The sequence below is a fragment of the Schistocerca gregaria genome, chromosome 7, assembly GCF_023897955.1.
Source record: "Schistocerca gregaria isolate iqSchGreg1 chromosome 7, iqSchGreg1.2, whole genome shotgun sequence".
Lineage (NCBI taxonomy): Eukaryota > Metazoa > Arthropoda > Insecta > Orthoptera > Acrididae > Schistocerca > Schistocerca gregaria.
Genome location: NC_064926.1, coordinates 345066814 through 345089855, shown reverse-complemented (window position 1 = coordinate 345089855; position 23042 = coordinate 345066814). Strand labels below are relative to the sequence as shown.

The window sequence follows — 23042 nt, the reverse complement described above, 5'->3', positions numbered from 1 at the left end:
GCAAACAGTAAACGAAGCATGAGTACTCTTAAACGAGTGAAGAGTTATTTAAGGAATTCAATGTCCAACATCCGGCTCTCTTGTTTGAGCACGTTAGCAACAGAAAAGACACTACTTGGAGAGCTATCCAATGATCAGATCTTTGTAGACCGAGTTATAGACTTATTTGTGGAAAGAAAAGATAGGGGCATTGCACTTGTGTACAAGAAAACATAAGTGCTTCTTCTCTTGCTGCTGGAGTTCTACAAATTTGTCATCGTTTCTGGAAGAAGTTAGTTATTATTATTATTAGTGATGGTGGTAGTGGTAATGGTAGTAGTAGTAGTAGTAGTAGTAGTAGTAGTAGCTGTTGCTGATTTATTTGATGCATTTTGTTTGATTTGTTTAAATTATTGTTTATTGTACTATTTTGTCTCCCTATAATAACTACAGTCTCCCCAACCTTTACAACCACGCTACGCCACTGGTGCAAAATAAAAACTAAATGAACAATAAGTTGATAGGCAGCTACAGTTTAGTGGCTATACATTTAGCAGAGTTCCAGTAATATGCCATAATCAATTTTCTTAATGAGTAGTTTCACATTAGTTTTTGCTGCTTTAGTTACAGGGTCTCAATTATTGAACTATATGAAATTAAATCGTCATTATCTCTGAACAGTTTGTGTTAGGTCATCAAACTGCACTGTTCGCCATGGGTCGTGATAGGAATTAGTATGCACATGCCCTCGAACCTTCTTGCTGTTTTCCATTTGCACATGAAAAAAGCAAAACTGGTGCATTTTGAGGACTGAGAATCCACATTTCATGATCGAGAAGAAGCCTCTTCACCCTCAATGAGTGTTTGTGTGGTGTTCAATGCCGAGTCACAGAATAATCAGTGCAATATTCCTTGATGGTATGGTGTCTACCGAATGGCATGTGAAGGTTTCGGAAGATGATTTCATCCCCATTATCCAAAGAACCTTGATTTTGATAAGATGTGGTTCATGCAAGATGGAACTCGACACCATCGAAGCAGGAGAGTGTTTGATGTCCTGGAGGAGCACTTTGGGGACCACATTCTGGCTCTGAGGTACCCAGAGGCCACTGGCATGAGCCTTGATTGGCCAACATATTCTCCATATATGAACACATGTGACTCCTTTTTGTGGGGCTTTATGAAAGACAAGTTGTGCAGCAATAACCCCAAAACCATTACTGAGCTGAAAACACTCATTCAGGATGTCATCGACAGCACTTATGTTCCAGCACTTTGGCAGGTTGTGCAGAAGTTTGCTATTCGTCTGCACTACATCAGCGCCAATGATGACAGGCATATTGAACATATCTTAACCTAAATCTGAATATCTGTAGTGATGTTTACATGTTGAATAAAGTGTGTACAGGCCATAGTTTGTAACTAATTTACGTACCTTTTTTTCATAATGTTCAATAATTGTCACATCATATATCTACTGTATTAGTTCTTGTGGTTTTTATGATTATAATCTCTCTCTTTTTTTTCATGTAGACTGGTACACCAAATGCTGGATCATTCACTATTGCACCAGCAAATTTTCGCAACAGGAACAATTACCTGGTGACAGATGCACATTTTGGCTTTATACAGATCAACCTAACCAATCCTGAGATATATGCTGGTTCATCAATCTCACCGTAAGTAGTTTGTCTGATGTAGTATGATATTTTTTTTACAGAATAATACAACAGGCAATGATCAGCTAAATTCTACTTTTATAAATATATCTGGTGTGTTTGTTATTTCTGACAAGGATATACAAAAACTTTATCAAATTGATTCAGAAAAAAGAAGGCATTAGTAATCTTACAGACTATATTGGGGTATGTGACAAGTATCTTCCACCAGAAATTGGCAGAAAATGACAGCTGTACACAACAGCCAAGAGGGATTATGCAAATTTTCACAGATGATTGCAATTATAATGTATATCAGACATGGTTCAAAATCTAGCTTACTAACTGAGATGTAGTGTACAACTCGTTGATAAAAAATAACAGCTGATAGAGAGGAGACATTGTACATATCATCCTCTGTTCATGTTTTGTTTCCACATTTGCCCTTCTTCTATTTCATTTCGTTTTTATTTGTCCCTACCTGATATGTCTTCCCCATCATTGAACTGTCTTTTACACTTTGTAGGTCTGTTTGAATGCCAGTTATTGCCTTAAATTATGTGCAAGAGATAAAAAGCATGGAGATAAGATGCATTCTGAGCATATTTTTTTGGAAATTTTCACCAAGTTAAAGAACCCACTTTAAGAATTTATGCAAGAAATGTAACATTTTGGGGTCTAATGATATTTTACCAAGGTCTTATGTAAGACTTCCCTCGTAATGAATTCTGCCAATTTTTGCATGACTGTTGCATATGGCAGTCCAATTCAAAATGTATACTTTAAGTTAAATGTGAGCCAGATTCAATCCCAACATGGTGTTGTGGTGATATGTTCATTTTAGCTGTAACCCGTGGACCATAGTTATTAGGTTCATCCATTCATTTATTATGTTTGATGAAAGAAATGAGCTGGAGCCTGGAATGCGCAAACCGATGACAGTAGGGTAATGTTGGGCACATGTAACGAGTTGTGGATCCCACCAGAGCACGGAAGTTCACAGTCCATTGCTAGAAGGAATGCATGCATGTCACATGGCTATACACAGTTAGCAGCAGCATGGATCAATCATCCAATGCTGCTAGTTGCATTGCAAACAGTGACATAGAGGTGTCAAAAGAAGAGCAAAGAGGCGTTGCTCATTTTCTGACAGTGGAACGAGTAGTAAGAAAGAACATTCATCGGCAAATGTCACAAGTGTACGGTGAACACTGCACGTCCATTGCAAGGGTCAAGGCATGGCACCAATGCTTCAGGGAAGGACGAGTGTCATTAGCCGATGATGCACAGTCTGGAGCACCACACTACATTACCAATGACATTATCCAGCTGGCGGATGCATTCATTACTGAGGACTGCGGAGAGACAGTGAAACCTATAGCCACCATGTTCAGACCGATTGTTGGAAGTGTTCACACCATCATAAAGAAATGACTGCACATGCACAGAATGTGTGCCCAATGGGAACCCCACAGTCTTCAACCACACCAGGAAGCATGTCAAATGGTCCACTGCCTCGCTCATCTGCTGCGCTATGTTTGGGAAGGGAATGTGTTCCTCGCATGAGTGGTGGCTGGAGATGAGTCATGATGTCATCACTTTGAACCAGAATCAAAACGACAAATTCTTCAGTGGAAGCATCCAGGGTCACCATCAGCAAAAAAAGCGAAGGCCATCTACATGAGAGCAGGAAAAGTTATGCTGACATTCTTCTTTGACAAGATGGCCCCCTTCTGATTCACTTCCTGCAGCACAGGGCAACAGTGAACGCCCAGCGTTACTCACAAACCTTGACCACCCTTCGCCAAGTGATCAAATCAAAACGACCAGGTAATCTCACCCCTGAGGTCATTCTGCTCCACGACAATGCAATTGTGTCAAATAAGAAAGTAATTGAAACTTTAAGAAATTTGGAGATTTGGTGCTATATTTTTCATTTTCCTTCTGCCAAACTTAATAGTCCAGTCAATGAAAGAAAATTAGGCAGAGAAACCATGTAGTCACAAAGCTTTGCACCATCCTAGGTGGGAGTGTCATAAACAACATACTAAAAATCTCAAATGATCGAGTGGGAACTAAACATAATTATGTAAATGGTAGAGCATCAACAGTATAGTAAAAAAAATTACAAAAAAATTTTGAATAGTATGATCACATAGTGCATACGAAAAACTCTGATATTCAAGGGAGGACAAAGTTTACTTGTTACAAAAACAGGTGTTTGTGTGTTTCAACAATGCTCAATGCAGTTTACAGGATGGGCTTGATCGTGACCTACCATTTTATGCACGTGAAATTGTATACAACATAGATCACAGTGATTTCAAGGGAAGCAGTGGGTGGTTGCATAGCCGCAAATAGTGCTACAGAATTGGAAGACACAAGATAATAAAATTTCAAACAAAGCATCAGCTTGAAGATGCATAGCAAATTGTGAATCAGCCTGAAAATTTGTAACTGAGATAAACAAACTTATCCCTTCACACAGTAAGGAGTTTGTTTTCAACTCTGAGCAATCGGGATTTGAAGAGAAATGCATATGAAAGAAACTCTGGAAATTAGAGGTACCAAGAGAGTTGTATCAATATCAACTTAACACATTTGTATAAGTTGTTCTACTGCTAATCTGGATAGTAAATTGTCTGGGAAATTATTTTGCTGCAACAAGTTGGAGGTATGATTCTTATGCCTAGTGTTCAAAACCTTTTGTTTAACCCATCCAGTACCTCACAGAGATAAGAGATTTTCAGTTGTTAAATGGCTTCTAAAGCCGAACTGTACATTTGATAGCAAATTGTGTGACATAAAATGATCAATTATCCTCACATATGCAAGCTTTTCAATAACTTTAGCAAACAATTATGGCATACAGATAGGTCTAAATTATCTACATTATCCTTTTCTCCCTTTTTCTAAAGCGATTTTACTACTGAGTACTTTAATCATTCAGGGATTCCTAAAGGAAAAATTACAAATATGGCTAAATACAGGGCTAACAAGTGCAGCACAGTACTTTAATATTCTGCTAGGCACTCCATCATATACATGAGAGTCCTTAGTCTTCAGTGATTTAATTATTGACTCAATCTCACCCTTGTCTGTATCACAGAGGAGTATTTCAGACATCAATCTCCAAAAGGCAATTGCCAAGAAAGTTATACAATGCCCTGCAGAAACACTTTTTTTTTAATTCACCAGCAATGCTCAGAAAATGATTGTTAAATTCTGTACATATATCTGATTTATCAGTAACAGAAATATTTTTACTATGAACTGACTTCATATCATCAACCTTGTGCTACTGACCAAACACTTCCTTCACAACTGACCATATGGTTTTAATGTTATCCTGTGAATTAGCTATTCTGTTTGCATACCACATACTCTTTGCCTTCCTAATAACATTTTTAAGCACCTTACAATACTGCTTTTAATGGGCTACTGTAGCTTGATTGTGACCACTTCTGATATTTTGATATAATTCCCTCTTTTTCTGCATGATATCCTTATCCATTAGTCAGCCACCTAGGTTGCCTTTTACTGGTAGTACTCCGTTTAGAATGTTCTAATGGAAAACAACTCTCAAAGAGCATGAGAAATGTGTTAAGGAAAGCATTGTATTTGTCATCTATGTTATTGACACTATAAACACCCTACCACTCTTGTTCCTTGACTAGGTTTAAACAACTCTCTATTGTCATTGGCTTAACTTTCCTACATAGTTTGTAATTATATGTGGCATTTGTTTTAGCACAAAAGCCGTTTAGTGTTAAAATTTGTGCATCATGGTCCGAAAGTCTGAAAGACCATTCACCCTTTTACTGACCAAATGCCCATCTAGTAATGAAGAATGAATAAAAATATTGTCTATGGCTGTGATACTGTTCCCCTGCACCCTATCCAGTAAAAAACACAGTCTGCATCAGATAATATGAATTTAGGATTTCTACCAATATCCGTTTTCTTGCACCATCATTTACAACATTAATATTGAAGTCACCACATATAACGTCTGCCCCCTGGTTGCTGTGTGGTCAACGCGACAGAATGTCATACTTACCAGCCCGAGTTTGATTTCCGGCTGGGTCGGAGATTTTCTGCACTCAGGGTCTGGGTGTTGTGTTGTCCTTATCATCATCATTTCATCCCCATTGACACACAAATCGCCGAAGTGGCGTCAACTCGAAAGACTTGCACCAGGCGAACGGTCTACCCGATGGGAGGCCCTATCCACACGGTGTTTCGATACCACATATAACTGATAAAATATTAAAATATCTGAAGTTCTGTAACACCTAGGTGACCTGCTTCTGTTGTGGAGGAACGCAATTTAAGCCTCTGGTTCTCTTCAGATATTGAAAGATCTAAGGCTGGGGTAATGCATTTTAACCTATTATGCTATGGAAACTATTCCAAACAGTGACAGTGAAGACAATGAAGTCAACATCGTCAAGTACATGTTGTCAGTGAGTTATGCTTGGGGGGGGGGGGGTTCTTCAATCAGTAGACTAGTTACACTTGCTGTTGAGCTTTCTCACGTAATAGCTCTCTTAACAACAGCAAATAATTACTCACTTAATAAGCTGTAAATAGCTCTACTATATAAACATGCTTTCAGTGAAGTTATTTTGTCTACTCACATAAGAGAACTGGGCAGCAAATAGACTGAAATCAAGCAGCACTCATAGTAGGGAAAGTTGTCTTTTCAGGAAGAACACTAACGCTGGTATACATACTGGCTAAGAAACAATTTCTCCTCCAACAGAGTAGAACACTGTGTAGAGATGTTCATACTTCTGTCCATATGTGTTTCTTGGATTAGTGTTACTAGTAACTCATTTCTTCATCCCATGTAGTGTTAATGCATCTTTTGAAAAATAAACACACTGTGTTGCCAGAGCTTCATGAGGAGCACTATAGAAGTATAACTATGTGAAACATCCTGAAGCTGATTCTTGTGATGTACTGGGTTACATAGAGTGGCGAATCATCTGTTCAACCTTCAGTTTGCAGCCCTTGGAACTGCATGAACACAATCTGATGGCCTACCTTCCTTCTCACTTCTACGCCACATAATCCTCACTTCACCCTGTTACACCCCCAGAACTCAATTTTTCCCTTAATACAGCTCTGCTGTACTCTTAGATGTACAAAAATTTAATATTTTTCTTTAACCCACTTTATCTAAAGGTAAAACTATTTTATACTATTAAAACAGTATTTTTAATAATCTGCAATTGTTCCATCCCATGCAAGGCTTAAACAGTTAGTTCTAGAGAAAAAAATGAATAAGGCCTTTTTATGCAGGAAACTTAATTTAGTTTGATTTTGTGCTGCAAAACATTTTCATTAGAAACACTTGTTTTCGAAGTAATCAAGAAAAACATTTAAAAAATGACTTTTAAACACTCTCTTCCCCCCCATCCCAACACTCATACCCCATCAGTTAGGATTTGTAGTATGTTGGTCATGACATTCCAACTAGAATTGTCAAAAAAGTTACAACTACAGTTTTCCCCCCTATTTTTATTCTCCATTGACTGGGCTACAATGAGTGTTTTATTTTGACCAGCAACAAACTGTCCATTCGCATGAATGGACACAGGCAGACAGTGTTTGTTGGTAATGAGGATCACCCTGTGGCTAAACATGCCTTGGTGCACGGCTAGCGCAGCTCGGCACAGTGTTACTCCGTCCGGGTTATCTGGATACTTCCCACTAACACCAACCTCTCAGAACTCCGGAGATGGGAACTTGCCCTTCAGTATATCCTCTCTTCCTGTTACCCACCAGGCCTCAACCTCCGCTAATTTCAAGATGCCGCCGCTCATACCTCACCTGTCATTCAACAACATCTTTGCCTCTGTATTCCGCCTCGACTGACATCTCTGCCCAAACTCTTTGCCTTTACAAATGTCTGCTTGTGTCTGTGTACATGCAGATGGATATGTGTGTGTGTGTGTGTGTGTGTGTGTGTGTGTGTGTGTGTGTGTGTGTGTGTGCGCGAGTATGTACCTGTCCTTTCTTCCACCTAAGGTAAGCCTTTCCGCTCCCGGGATTGGAATGACTCCTTACCCTCTCCCTTAAAACCCACATCCTTTTGTCTTTCCCTCTCCTTCCCTCTTTCCTGATGAAGGAACCGTTTGTTGCGAAAGCTTGAATTTCGTGTGTATGTTTGTGTGTCTATCAACATATATTGTTTTTAAAATGTCCTTTGTTTGAAATTTCAAATTTTTGGTTAATATGTAATGTGAGCCCATATTTATTCAACACTGTAGGTCACATTACATATTCCACTTTATATTTGGAATGGAACCAAAAATTGAGGCAAAGCATAGAACATTGTTAATTGTGATGGCTTCTACACAAATAAGAACTGTCACTGAATAACAGATAATCTGATGCAGCACTGTATATGCATTTGTCATTTTTTGTAGTGTAGTCATTGTCTGATGGTTAATTGTTTCAGTGTCATATGGAGTCGTCCTATTCCTCTTGGGTGGTACTTTGGTCCACAATGGGAAAGACAGTATGGTACAGACTGGCCTGCAAACATGTGTGATAATTGGTTAATGAATGATCGCTACTTGAAGAGCTTTGCAAATGACATCCCACAGTGTCCTTGTGATCTGGAGCATGCTCTTGTTGATAAGGGCCGCTTCATGCCAGACTACGACTGTGATAAGGATGCCAATCATAAGTGTTTCTACCATGAGGGTGCAGTACACTGTCTTCGATCAGGGATTCCAAGGTCTGTGTAAAATATTTCTATGTAATACAGAAGATAAATAATCTATGACTTTGATTAATGAATCAAGATTTTCAGACAACGTGCCACTTTATTTGATCACATATAATTTATTAATACAGTAAAAATGTTTGTAGAGACACTTAGAATGAAACAAAGTGACTCTGAAAATGTAGATCACTAGCATGAAGATATTTTAAGAAATAAATACTAATCATGACAGACTATAGTAACAGTCAAAGAGATTATACATTTTTTATGCGACCTTTTTTGATGGACATGGCCTAGCTTTAGCTGAGTGGACATTGTTCAAAAATGGAACAAAGTAGTTTCAGTCAGACATCATTAAAAAGTATAATTATTTCTTCATATAAAACACATCTCAGTGGAATGCTGCATACTCAAAAATTCACTGCAGCTTAACAAATCATCTGATTCAGTTGTGAATGAAAGCTTTGAGCAGTTACAGGTAACTTCCAGATTATTTTAGTACAGAATCAAGTATCCACAATACAATTGTTGGAATAATGTTATCTGTATTCTCCACACACTCATCCATTCAATTTAAAACTTTATTAACAATTGTGTCAGTATACTAACAAAGTGTTGTCAAAAGACTCAAAGCAAAGTCGCTGATGGGAGTAAGTCAAATGACATCAACAGGCATTGACTGGTTTCCGGTTGTGGGTGAAGGTAGTTGGCAGGCAACATTATGTTTAGTGTGTTTTTGCCTATGAAGGCAGAAGTGAGACACTGAGATGACCCACCTAACACTGAGTTTTATTTATCATTTCATTTTGAAGCTTTGGTTGTGTTTGCACACAAAAATTACTGTATTTCAGGTCCACCTATTATCCAAACATCAAACATGTAATGTGTTAATGCATAGCAGTAATGACACAAAAGTTGATGGTGAGTCACTAGAAGGACCAGGTACAGCCTCTTCACTCAATTTTGTAAATAATATTATCAGTCTCTATGAAAAATATCTTACATGAATCAACACTAAATTCACAATGGTTACTTATTGCGGTGGTGCACAGCACTGTTATGTAGCTAAGGTTGTCAATTAGTGTAAACATTCTGTAGCAACATGAAGTCAGCTGGCTTTCACTGGTCACAGAGCAGCCAAGTTAAGGTGTGCAATCTATAAGGCTCTTTTTACGTTACTGTATATTGGTGGCTTGCCATCTCTAATTAAATGATGTTGCTGTGAGTTTGGTTGGCTAGGTGACAAATCAGTTTATACATAAATTTAATTTCGTTTATGAAAATATTTCAAGGCTGTTTTTTCGATTGCCTACAGTTAGTTTCAAAATATCAATTTGAAACTAATTGTAAGCAATCTCAAAATATAGACACAAATTATTTTTGCACAACAAAATAGTGTTTATACATAAAGTGATTTACTAACTCACCAACCAAACACACAGTAACTTCTTTTAGTAGTAGAAGAGAAGCTACTAATATACATTAATGTAAAGAGAATTACAAATTATTTAGAATTACGAATGATTTGGGAATAAAGGAGACAATTCAATGGAAGGCAGAAGTGCCGTGTCGTTGATAGGTACACAAACAGAAGATACAGAGCTTTGCTAGCTTTCAGAATGAGCTTCCTTTTTCAAGCTTGTAGGAGAAACATGCTCTCAAACACACGACACTCACTCACATGTACACACCTGTCTCCCTACATTGTGTTCAGTTGACATAACGATGATGCAATGCTTCTGCCTCTCAGCGAGACATATCCTTTATTCCTAAATAATTCATAATTCTCAGTCAGAACTTTCCACACATTAGTAATGTACAGAACTCAACAGTACAAAATCAGAAATTCTCAGCCAGAACCTTCTACACATGGTTGTACAGAACTCAACAATGTAAAAAAAAAAAAAAAATAAATAAATAAAAAAAATTAAAAAAGTAATACCAAAAACTGAAAAACTATTTTTATGCCTAGTTTTCATTCACTGCTTTCATATGATGCCACATGAAAGCAGTGAATGAAAATAGCCATAGTAGGCTAATTTACTGATATGTTTATCATCAAAATTTGCAATAACCCTAATAGCATAACTAGCTGAACCTAACTGTTTCAGCAGATCATCGATGTGTTTCTTCCAATTCAATTTCTCATGAATGCACACACCCAGAAATTTTGAGTATTCTGCCTTGGCAACAGACATCTATTCATAGTCTATATTTATCAGTGATGTTATGCCATTTACTGTATATAATTGTATAAACTGTGTTTTCTCAATATTTGGTGAGAGTCTGTTTGAAGAGAACAACTGAATAATTTTCTGAAAGACATTATTTACAATTTCCTCAGCTGATTCTTGCTTGTTGGGTGTGATTACTATACTTGTATCATCAGCAATAAGAACTAGCTTTGCATCTTCATGAATACTTAGTGGCAAGTCGTTAACATATATTAAGAACAATAAGGAACCCAAGACTGAACCTCAGATCAGCTATTCCTATCAGCTATGCCCCTGAAAGTCTTCTTAGAGTCTAATTATAAGTACATAATTGACCACTGCTTTCGCGTAATGTGTAGAGTTAACATTTCATTGTTGGCATCACAGATACTTCTCCCTATGGCAATAACTGGAATAAACAGGAGCAGATGTTTTCTGCATGTTTTTCAATTGGGAGTCATCAGTGCATATGAAATGTAAAGAAGGGCAAGGGACTCCTTAATTTTATGTCCTTTATTCTGTGTCTTCCAATTATCTTGATTGTGTTCTTCAGGTGCATATTTTGTTTCCATTTTGTTCCAATTTACCTAGAACTTAGAGACATTTTCATAAATACTCTCATCTATATGTAGAAATCTAGGCTACATGTTTACACACTTGTCTTTTCTTTTCAAATGCAAACAGAAAATTGACCTAGAACCTTGTTATCATCCTATGAATATGTATTAGTGCACTTTCTTTCTGTTCTCAACTCTCTGTAGTGTACAACATATGGACATACCAGGAAATAATATCCTTTACCTCTCTTTAAGAGCATAAAGCATAGATCCCAGTTGATTCATACGCCAATTTAAGACTGCTGTATAATATTTTATCTCACAGCCTTAAGCCATCTTTATATGAGACATGAAAGGTAACAGAGATTGGACTGGAATGTTGATTTATTTGGTAGGGTGATTGATCAGTGCTAAGAAACAATAATGCAAGACATTATTGCCAATGTGATCTGAGACTGCTGTACTCTTTAGTGACAGTTGTTGGTATCTAGCATGTCAGCCATATAGAATTTTCTATGAAAATGTACAGGTACAAAATAGGTGCATTAACTTCAGTAACAGTTCTCAAAATAGTGTGGAGATAATCTCAAAGAACATTGCAGAGGTGTTAATAGATTCAGAGGGACTTAACATACTGCAAACAGGACATTAAAAATACTCCATGTTTCCTATTAGACAAAATCTCATTGCTAACATATTTGAACAATCAAACAGAGTTAAAAACATTTGTGAGGAGCTTCTGTCTGCGTGAGAACTGAATGGAAGATCTCCAAATTGAAAGGAACTAAGTTTCAAAATACATTATGTATGCACATGCCTCTAATGTCAACAAAATAGGTACTTCTTACTTGTTGCCTTCATATGTTCCCAAGTTTATATCAGAAGTTCTCATTTGTATGTCAGTTGTGAATATACACAAAGATATGGGTCGAAGAGGTTTATGTTTCCATCATGTGTTCCACAGTTTATATGTGGTACCATGTTAACCACCAGCATATCATTCCCTAACATTTTATTATAACAAATCATATCAAAAACAAAGCATCAAGACTTAATCACTTTTCATGTATGCGAATGATTTGTTCTGTAAAATTCAACATTCTGACATCACAGAACTTGTCCCACTTCATGTCCAAATTACCTTTCATGTTCCACACTTTATGGAAATGATATACACATTTTATTGCTTGTTCTATAATCCTAGGGTCATCACTAATTCTTGCCTGATTATTCTTCCTGTTAAAGTTGGGAACCTCCTTATCTTGAACCACATACCTGAACCTTTTATTATTAGGCACTTTACCCATTTAGGCTATCCAGGCATGCCTTCAAGACCAGACTAAAATCTTCTGTATTTGCCAAAAATTAATTCTGTACATGGCAACCAGAGTTTCTCCCAAGGCATATCTGGAAATAGCAACACTGGTGTCAAGGACTATATAGAAGAACATAACTTATGCTTTAAAATTTGAATCTGTTCTATAAATTTGCTTGGATGACCTGAATGTTTAATGTAATCACTCACAATACGTATAGATCCAGGTATGAATTCCTATTTTCATTTATCTTTGCATATTAATTAATTTTATTTTACTTTCATTACAACTATGTGTACCTGCAATACATTGTTTCATCTCAAAAGAGAGTATTGCATCTTATCCACTTTATAACTGATTACTTGAATGTGACAATTTTGATTGATCTCAACTGCCACATTTTTAGCTGCGAAATTGTCAGTGCAGATATTTCCGATAGAGAATAATGTAACTATATCACTAATTTTCACTTCTTTTGTACAGTATGGGAGGATCAGAGCAACAGTGCTGCTATGATAAGAAGGGATATCTGATGATGACGTATGACCAGCAGTGGGGCAGCCGTCCACATCGATCACATAACTTCGGGCAGCTCCCATGGAATGAACCTAATAAGGTACGCCACACTGTTTCCAAAATTATTTGTCTGTGACTCACTAATGAATCAATAATTTGTTGTAGTATCATGAAATAATTTTTCAGCAGCTGTTATACCTGAAACATGTTATATGGCTTAGGAAATTTAGATGTACTTCAAAAATGATATGGAAATAATGCAAGTTTCCCTTTGATGATTACATCTAGATGGCTTGCTTCTTCACTTTTCCTTCATTTATCCATGGAGACAGTTTCACAACAGAACAGCAAATACAGGGGTGATACACTTACAGCATATAATTAAATATCAAACAGTATTTTGCACAGTATGAAAGTCTGCACTGAATATTAACATTGTGTAAGACACAAAATAAATAGCTGCTTATTATTTGTTGAGGCAGGAACAATTAAATTAGCACTCAAGAGACGTATTTACAAAGAAACACATTTTGTTGTTGCGGTCATCTGCAGTCCAAAGACTGGTTTGATGCAGCTCTCTATCCTGCTTGATCCTGTGCAAGCCTCTTCATCTCCAAGTAACTATTGAAATCTACATCCTTCTGAGTCTGCTAACTGTATTCATTTCCTGGGCTTCCTTTATGATTTTTACCCCTGCACACTTCCCTTCAGTATTAAATTGCTGATCCACTGATGCCTGAGAATGAGTCCTGCCAACTGATCCCTTCTTCTAGTCAAGTTGTAAGCAAATTTGTCTTCTCCCAGATCTAAACAATACGTCCTAATTAGTTATGTGATCTACCCATCTAACCATCAGCATTCTTCTGTAGCATCACATTTCAAAAGTCTCTGTTATCTTCTTGTGTAAACTGTTTATCCTTTCAGAAAGTACTTTCTGACGCTTAAATCTATACTCAATGTCAACAAATTTCTCTTCTCCAGAAATGCTTTTCTTGCAGTTGCCAGTCTTTATTTTATATTGTCCTTACTTCGGCCATCATCAGTTATTTTGCTGCCCACTAAGCAAAACTCATCTACTACTTGAAGTGTCTCATTTCCCAATCTAATTCCCTCAACATCACCTGATTTAATTTGACTACTTTCCAGTGTCCTCATTTTGCTTCTGTTGGATTCATCTTCTATCTTCCTTTCAAGACACTGTCTATTCCACTCATCAACTCTTCCAAGTCCTTTGCTGTCTATGACAGAATTGCAATGTTATCGGCAAATCTCGAAATTTTTATTTCTTCTCCCAGGACTTTAATTAATATTCCAAATTTTTCTTACAAGTTGTAAATAGCTTTTCACTCTCTGTATTTTACCCCTGCCACCTTTAGAATTAGATGGAGAGTATTCCAGTCAACATTGTCGAAAGCTTTTCTAAGTCTACAAATGCTATAAATGTAGGTTTGCCTTTCCTTAATCCATCTTCTAAGATAAGTCATAGGGTCAGTATTGCCTCATGTATTCTTACATTTCTCTGGAATCCAAACTGATCATTCCTGATGTCGACTTCTGCCAGTTTTTCCATTCTTCTGTGAAGGATTCGTGTTAGTATTTTGCAGTCATGACTTATCAAACTGATAGTTCGATAATTTTCACACCTATCAGCACCTGCTTTCTTTGGAATTAATTCTATTCTTCTTGAAGTCTGAGGAAACTGATAGTTCGATAATTTTCACACCTATCAACACCTGCTTTCTTTGGAATTAATTCTATTCTTCTTGAAGTCTGAGGGTATTTCACCTGTCTTGTATGTCTTGCTCGCCAGATGGAAGAGTTTTGTCCTTCCGAGACTGACAGTAGCTCTAATGGAATCTTGTCTGCTCCTGGGACTTTGTTTTGACTTGACGTCTTTCAGTGCTTTGTAAATTTTTCATATTCATATCTCCATCCTCATTTCATCTAAGTCCTCATTTCCATAATACTGCCCTCAAGTACATCTCCCCTGTATAGATTCTCTAATACTCTTTTCACCTAACTGCTTTCCCTTCTTTGCTTAGGACTGGTTTTCCATCTGAACTCTTGATATTCATACAGGTGGTTCTCTTTTCTCCAGAGGTCTGTTTAATTTTCCTGTAGGCAGCATCTATGTAACCCCTTACATTTGTCCTGTAGCCATTCCTGCATAGCCATTTTGCACTTCCTGTTGCTCTCATTTCTTAGATGTTTGTATTCCCTTTTGTCTGCCTCATTTATTGCATTTTTATACTTTCACCTTTCATCAATTCAATTCAATATCTCTTGTGTTATCCAAGGATTTCTACTAGCCCTCATCTTTTTACCTACTTGATCTTCTGCTCCCTTCAGTATTTCATCTCTCAAAGCTACCCATTATTATTCTACTGTATTCCTTTCCCCTGTTCTTGTCAATCATTCCATAATGCTCCCTCTAGAACTCCCTGAAATCCCTGGTTCTTTCAGCTTATCCAGGTCCAGTCTCCGTAAATTCCTGCCTTTTTGCAGTTTCTTCAATTTTGATTTGCATTTCATAACCAATACATTGTGGTCAGAGTCCACATCTGCCCCTGGAAATGTCTTTTAATCCAAAACCTGTAAAGATTTTACAATTAAATTTTCTCTGAGACACATAAGTCTCATCTTTATCTGCGATAATTCTGGGTCTCCCTGCTTACTAGGTAGAAATGCTGACGTTTACACCAATTTACAGCAATACAATGCTAACAATTTATGGGGAAAAGAAGCTGCAGATGTTTGTGTTTGGGAGGGGGGGGGGGGGGGGAGGCCTTCAACTTGAGTAGTTCATTTAGTGGTCTGCACAATTGGCCATAGTGCTGCAGTGGTGTTATGGTCAGGGTTTGAGTCCTAGCTGTGGCACAAATTTTACTTCATTTCTTCAGCTTCCAGCATTATTGTAATTCTAAACCCAGTTATAAAATCTCTGTCTTACCATTACGTAATCAATCTCAAATCTTCCAGTGTCGCCAGGTCAATTCCACAGATACAGCCTTCTTTCATTACTCTTAAACCAAGTGTTAGCTATGCTTAAATTATGCTCTGTGCAAAAATTCTACCAGGTAGCTTACTCTTTTATTCCTTTCCCCCAGTCCATGTTCACCTACTACTTTTTTTCTCTTCCTTTTCCTACTATCAAATTACATTCCCCCCAGGACTATTAAATTTTCGTCTCCCTTGACTAGCTGAATAATTCCTTTTATTTCATCATATATTTCCTCAATCTCCTTCACATCTGCAGAGCCAGTTGTCATATAAACGTGTACTATTATGGGCTTCATGTCTATTTTGGCTACAGTAATATATTCACTAGGCTGTTCATAGTGGCTTATCTACATTCCTATTTTCTTATTTTTTATTAAACCTACTCATACATTACCCCTAATTGAATTTGTATTTATAACCCTGCATTCACCAGGCCAGACGTCCTGTTCCTCCTGTTACCAAACTTCACTAATTCCCACTATATGTAACTTCAACCTATTCATTTCCCTTTTTAAATTTTCTAACATACCTACCCGATTAAGGGATCTGACTTTCCATGCTCTGATCCATATAATGCCACCTTTTTTCTCCTAATAATGACATCTTCCTTAGTAGTTCCCACCCAGAGATCCAAATGGGGAACTATTTTACTTTGTAAATACTCGCGTGCACGCACACACACACACACACACACACACACACACACACACACACACACACACACATAGCCATCCATACATACATACACAGACACAAGCTTGTGTCTGTGTCTGTGTATGTATGGATGGATATGTGTGTGTGTGTGTGTGTGTGTGTGTGTGTGTGTGTGTGTGTGTGTGTGGGCGCGCGCGCGCGCGCGAGTATACACCTATCCTTTTTTCCCCCTAAGGTAAGTCTTTCTGCTCCCAGGATTGGAATGACTCCTTACCCTCTCCCTTAAAACCCACATCCTTACATCTTTCCTTTTCCTTCCCTCTTTCCTGACGAAGCAGCCGCCGGTTGCGAAAGCTCGAAATTCTGTGTGTGTGTTTGTGTGTTTTATTCATTGTGCCTATCTACCGGCACTTTCCCGCTTGGTAAGTCTTGAAATCTTTGCTTTTAAGTATGTGATAGTGTAGTCATGCATGAAGATGACACTTCATTTGTTGTTACCAGTTGTACAACAGATTACCTGCAAGAGAAGGCTTCTCTAAATATAAAAAGTGGAAACAATTATTTCAGGGAAAACAATCTCTTTATAAATAGAAACTAAACAATATATATTCAGATACATGCAAGCAAAAAACATACTTTGGACAACATCACAGTCAGGCTTGGAGACCTAGAACTAAAGGAGACAGACAGCTATAAATTTCTAGGTGTAACTGTGGATAGGTTTATGACATGGAAGAATCACATAAGTAACATGTGCAGCAAATTAGGTTCAAGCATATTTCTGATGAGAAAAATGTCAAAGTCAGTAAACGGACACACTCTGCAAACAATGTGCTGTGGCCTAGTCCATTCACACCTCCTGCAAACAATGTGCTGTGGACTAGTCCATTCACACCTCTCATATGGCATCCTGGCTTGGAGAAATGCTGCAGATGTACACACACAAAGGTTATTAAGATTACAAAAGAGAGACTTAGTTTTGATAAGGAACACATATGTATAAATGCACCACTTGGATGGAAAATAGGTTTGAAGATCAGCTCACTTACAATCCTCCCACTTCATGATACACGTGCAATGGAGACTGTGAGCTCTGACCATTGAGCTCTGTTGGAGTTCACCTCATGGGCGATATTTCAAGTTGTTTTTGTTGGTTTCTCTTCTGTATGGCAAAGGACCTCCTCTTCAAAGCTGAGAGCATGGTGTGTTCATGGAACACCTGTCAGTCAGTCCTCCTAGATGTGAACAAAGCAGTTGCTCAGAGCCATTGCTGTTGTCAGATGCAAATTGCATGTGATGTTATAATTACAACAGGGACTGATGACTATGTTCTCTTCTCAGTTTTTGTGCATACTGTGAAGTGGGAAATTTGAAAGTGATTCAGCTTTCAAATTTATTTTATATCTAAATGGTACATATTCTGGACATGGGTTCCTTATCAAAACTTTATCTACTAAGTTTCTTCTGCAACACATCAAAGCCTGTAATTAGGAATTATGAAACACTCTTTATAGTATAACTGAGGAGTCAGTAACATTTTTCAAAGCAGCAGCTTTCTTTTTAATTGATTAAACTGAAATGGCATAATCATGAACAGCAATAAATAGATTCCCTTTTCTTCTGTTAATGTGTATCCTTAATCATTTCAAATTCTTCAAGATTATTGTTCTTGATCGGATCTACAAACACCTTGATTGAAAAAATAAACAGTCTCTTTATCACTATTACTAGCATCTCGCTCCACATCAGTAGTCATACATATAGTCTGTTTGCCCCTCAGCACTTCTTTTACCAGTTCAAAATGATCACAGACCCAAGAAATTGTTTCTCCTCGCTATCGATAAGTTCATTCAATGCTTATCTGTTTATAGCTGTTTCCTTTTATTGTACTATTTCCAATGCAGTATTTGGAAATAGCTTCATCAGTTTTTGTGAGATATCATTCATTTTTCACACAACTTGCAAATATTTGAAATATGGAATGTATGAAAAAATGGATGAAAAAAGAAAGAAAAAGGACAGATAATACACAACCCTTGACATAGAGATTAGTCTTTAGTAACTATTCAAGAAACACCTGGTGCTATCTTGTTTATTTTAAGATCCGAGTATTAGATTTTAACAATATATGACCAATGTAAGTTTTGACTAACCAGATATACTTTGTGCTTGAAAATGGCTACACAGCCAAAACTGTAGAGCACCAAAAAAGATAATTGCGTATTTTAATCTAAATAATGACAGATAGTGTAGCACATTATTGTCATTTAGAAAATTTGTTTTTGCTGTGGATCCTCTTGCATCCTGGGAAAAAATTATAATTAATATATATAAGGGGTATTCAAAAAGTCTCTCTGCAGTGCTGTATGATTGTTAGCTGCACATGCCGTATGCTGCAGTGAATATACCGAAATGAAACTCAGTGAAATGCAAGTTGTTAATTTGTTGAGTAATCATTTTTACTTACAAATTTTCACATTAAATGTTGAAAGCGTCCCCCCTGTTGTTGAATAGACAATTCAATTTGTCTAATCATGTTTCCAAACACAAGCTATAACATTTCTTCTGTAACAGAAGCAGTGAAAGTGGTTATTTTAGTTTTCAATTCATCATTAGATATTGGACGGTTTTTATAGACAGTTGCTTTTGCTCCACTCTAGAAGAAAAGGTCAGGTGGTGTTAGGTCAAGCGATCGTGGAGGGCAAAGTCCCTGTGAAATTATGCGATCACCAAAAACATCAGCAAGCAGTGACATTGAAACGCAAGCTATATGCGCGGTTGCACCATCTTTTGAAAATAACCATTCAGTATTTCACTTAACACAAGTCCTCCTATTAATGGGTACAGAATATCCACTTGAAGGGAAGTAACCTAGGCAGGTGATCAGTCATATGACAAGTGCAGCTAACAGCCATACAGCACTGCGGAGAGACTTTTTGAACACCCCGTACTAGGTGGTTATAATTAAACTTTCCTTATTTAACACATTATAACATGGAAACTAATTTCCATATGAGTACCAAACTTGGTAACATTAATGCCAAGGACATGGGGAAGAGAAATAATGAAGAATCAGTTCAATTGAAATACTTTTAATCTGCTGCTACAGTGCATTATACCATTACATACTGGTACCATTACCACTACAAAAGGGGCTCGATATGGCACCCATCAGTTTTCAGGATTTCATTGTGCGCAGCAGAAAAAAGCATGTCCATAGGTATGCTGGCTACCTCTCTTAATATGCTGCACTTCAGATCAGCACTTATGTGAATGTTCATCCGGTAAACCCTGTTCTCCAGGTAGCCCCACAACCAGAAATCACAGGGAGTGGTCAGGTGATCATGCTGGTCAAGCATTTAGAAACAATTGGCTGAGAATTTGATCATTTCCAAATGTGTTTCTGAGGAGCAGGTGAATATCATGAGCAATGAATGGTGGGGCCCCATCTTGTATGAAAACTGTTGAGTTAAATGTGTCTCTCTCCTGTAAGGCTGGTATGACATGTTGGCAAAGAGTATCACAGTAATGCTGGCCAGTCACACTGCACTGGTTGAGCGCCAACCTGTTCATAAAAGAATAGGCCAATGATGAAGACAGCCGTGAAGCCACAGAATATGGTGACATGTTCACCATACTGAGGAACTTAATGCACTGTCACTGGAGGTGAAGATATCCACACTCGGCAATTCTGTTTGTTCACCTCACCCATCAGAGGAAAATGAGCTTCGTCTGTCTATAGGATGGTCCAGGGCCAGCCCTTGTCAACTTCAATCCTTGTGAGAAAGTAGAGAGTGAAGTCAACATGTCGTTGTGTGTCCTGTGGTGCAGGCTGCTGTGCAGTATGGATCTTGTTTGGATACCATTTGAGAATGGTTTGACGAACCTTTCAGACAGTGGACCATGAGATGTTCATCTGTGTGACACAGCAAGTGCACTGCCTGTTGATCGGGAATGGCATGTGGTGTTGTCTGTCATAGTAACAGCGATTATATCAACAACCTGTTGTGCAACTGATTGTTGGCTTCTTCCCGGAGCGATGCCCAGTTCTCCAGTTGATTCAAACTTCTTCATCATGCTCTGCACAGCAGTTGGAGAAAGAGGACCCTTCCATAATCCTTTGAGCTGAAGATATTCTAGAAGTGCAGTTGCAGCATTACTGTTGTTTTGATAATAGAACTTGGCCAGTAATGTCCTGCTCCTTTTGTCCAAGCTCAAATTGACACATCAACAATTGCACTCTAGTTGGTCAGGTGTGTGAGACTATGAATTCAATGATGAATCATGGCACCTGGTGGCCATAGTTGGAACTATATGGTGGCACTGTGCCACATGGAAATAATGTGCTCCATACTCTGGACATTAATGCTACCAAGTTTGGTACCTGTGTGGTAATTAGTTTCGTTGTTATCATTTGTTAAATAGGGAAAGTTTCATTATAACTACCCAGTACTACAAAGCTACAAGGCTTACACTCATAGCACTATTTTCTGAAATACATCTGTTGTATAAGAAGTGAAGTTCAGAAAGCTGTCAACGACTATAACACCTATTTTTTTAAATTTTTTTTCAGGTCCCCACTCTCTCGCAGTGGTTTCATGACATGATTCCATATTACTTCTGTTGCCACTGGCAGAATATTGAAGCTGTTGGTTGTGAAACATATCGATATGAAAGACGCCCAACACAGGATTGTATAGGTTACCAAGCACCTGCCGTAGGTATGTGTAAGCAGTAATATACTCATTACTTTACTTTCTCATTTTATTGTGAATAGTAGCTCTCCTAATCTCATTATAGGATGACTTTTCCATTCTCCTCAGCACCTGTACACACAAAATTTCTTTTTCATAGTCCCTGTTGCCACAATAATTGTATGGTATGAGTGAAACATTGTAACTGGATATTAATTTAAATTTTCTCTGCTGTGCTGGGTTGGAATGTTTGTTCTGTGTGCATTTTGTCAGTTGACACCAAGTCTGGTTGCCAAAAATTTGTGAAGAACCAATCTTTCAATCGAGCAGAATAGTCAAGGAGAATTGGAATTACATATTTACAGGGGAAGCCTCTAATCACATTGTCACCAGAAAAATCTGTGTTTTTGTATTTAATTCGATGCTCAGCTGTGCAACTGAGGATAACATCAGGCATATCTACAGGAATGCTCTTCAAACAAATATGAAGATTGTGTCACTGTAACCAGCAAACTGTCAGTCCAATCCTTGCAATTTTCACTGGGTCTATTTTAAAGTCATGGCCATACCAAAGGGGTATTGAGGTGAGACGTGCCATTGCCAATATCACAGGCACAGATTAGACACAAAAACGGACAGAGAGAGAGAGAGAGAGAGAGAGAGAGAGAGAGAGAGAGAGAGAGAGAGAGAGAGAGAGAGAGAGAGAGCGCTAAAGAATTCTGTTACCTGGAAGAGGTATGCAGGTTCTCGTACCATTCATATGTCATTCTGCTGCCTCTGAGAAAAAGCCTTTTCCTCAGCCCAGTGCAGGAAAAACATGCTGACATCACAGTGTCATTTCTTCCAAGTAGCATATTTAAGAAATGACTGCTACCAAAGAGACATCTATCACTATCATGTTACACAATGAAACAGTGAATTTGGTTTGCAACGTTACCATTAGTTAGCAGTAAATAGTGCTGCTTGCAGTTCAGTAGAGGGTGAGTGCACAACCTATTAAATGGCTTGTCTGCACAGGGGTTTCGTTGCACACTGTTGCTTTATGTGCGTACATAAACAATTTTTAGGGTGGCCTATGAGATCAGTCAGTGAAATACAGATATGTAAGAGTAAACTGAGCAATGAAATTGAGAATTAAGGATATTAATGAGTGTTTAGCACATGTTAGATTTATATCGTTGCTTTATTCATAGAAGCTTGCTTATTTGTGAATGATTATCCTGCACACAATGGTCCAATCGAATCTGTAAATAGTTTTAGCACTGCAGTGGCAGGCAATAAACAGCTCACGACATCACAGTCACCATATTTCCACTATGTTCGTAGCTCAGAAACTTATAAACTGAAATCATTTGTCTGGAGTTCGAAGTTCTGCATGTCTTCTCCAGTGCTTCAATTCGTTCCCCAAATTCAGATTCTACAGTCTCCTCTTTATTTTCCAGTTCATCTTCTACATCCTCTATTTGTTTGCTGACCATCTCCACAGTTTTCTCATGAGTTTGTAGTTTATTTTCAAGTTTTTCAAATCTATTCTCCATGTCTCAGACTTTTAATTACTGTGTTTATTTTATCTGCAAGTTTACTTTTTAAGCTGCCAGTCTCAGATTTTATACTTCATCTAGGTTAGATTTTACATTTTCCAATTTTGAATCTAAACTTTCAACTAATTTGTCACTCACTGCGACAGCACATTGTCGAGAGTCAGGTTATGGCATA

General features: G+C 37.7%; 1 protein-coding gene across 2 annotated transcripts in view; it reads left to right on the top strand.

Moving 5' to 3' along the window:
* Positions 1-23042, top strand: part of LOC126282127 (protein mesh) — a 272702-nt gene that overhangs the window by 117197 nt on the left and 132463 nt on the right. For both annotated transcript variants that reach the window (XM_049981598.1, XM_049981597.1), the window contains exons 9-12: positions 1513-1658; positions 8107-8388; positions 12946-13078; positions 21206-21353. In XM_049981598.1, coding sequence (XP_049837555.1) covers positions 1513-1658; positions 8107-8388; positions 12946-13078; positions 21206-21353 — 709 coding nt within the window. The remainder of the gene's footprint in view (positions 1-1512; positions 1659-8106; positions 8389-12945; positions 13079-21205; positions 21354-23042) is intronic.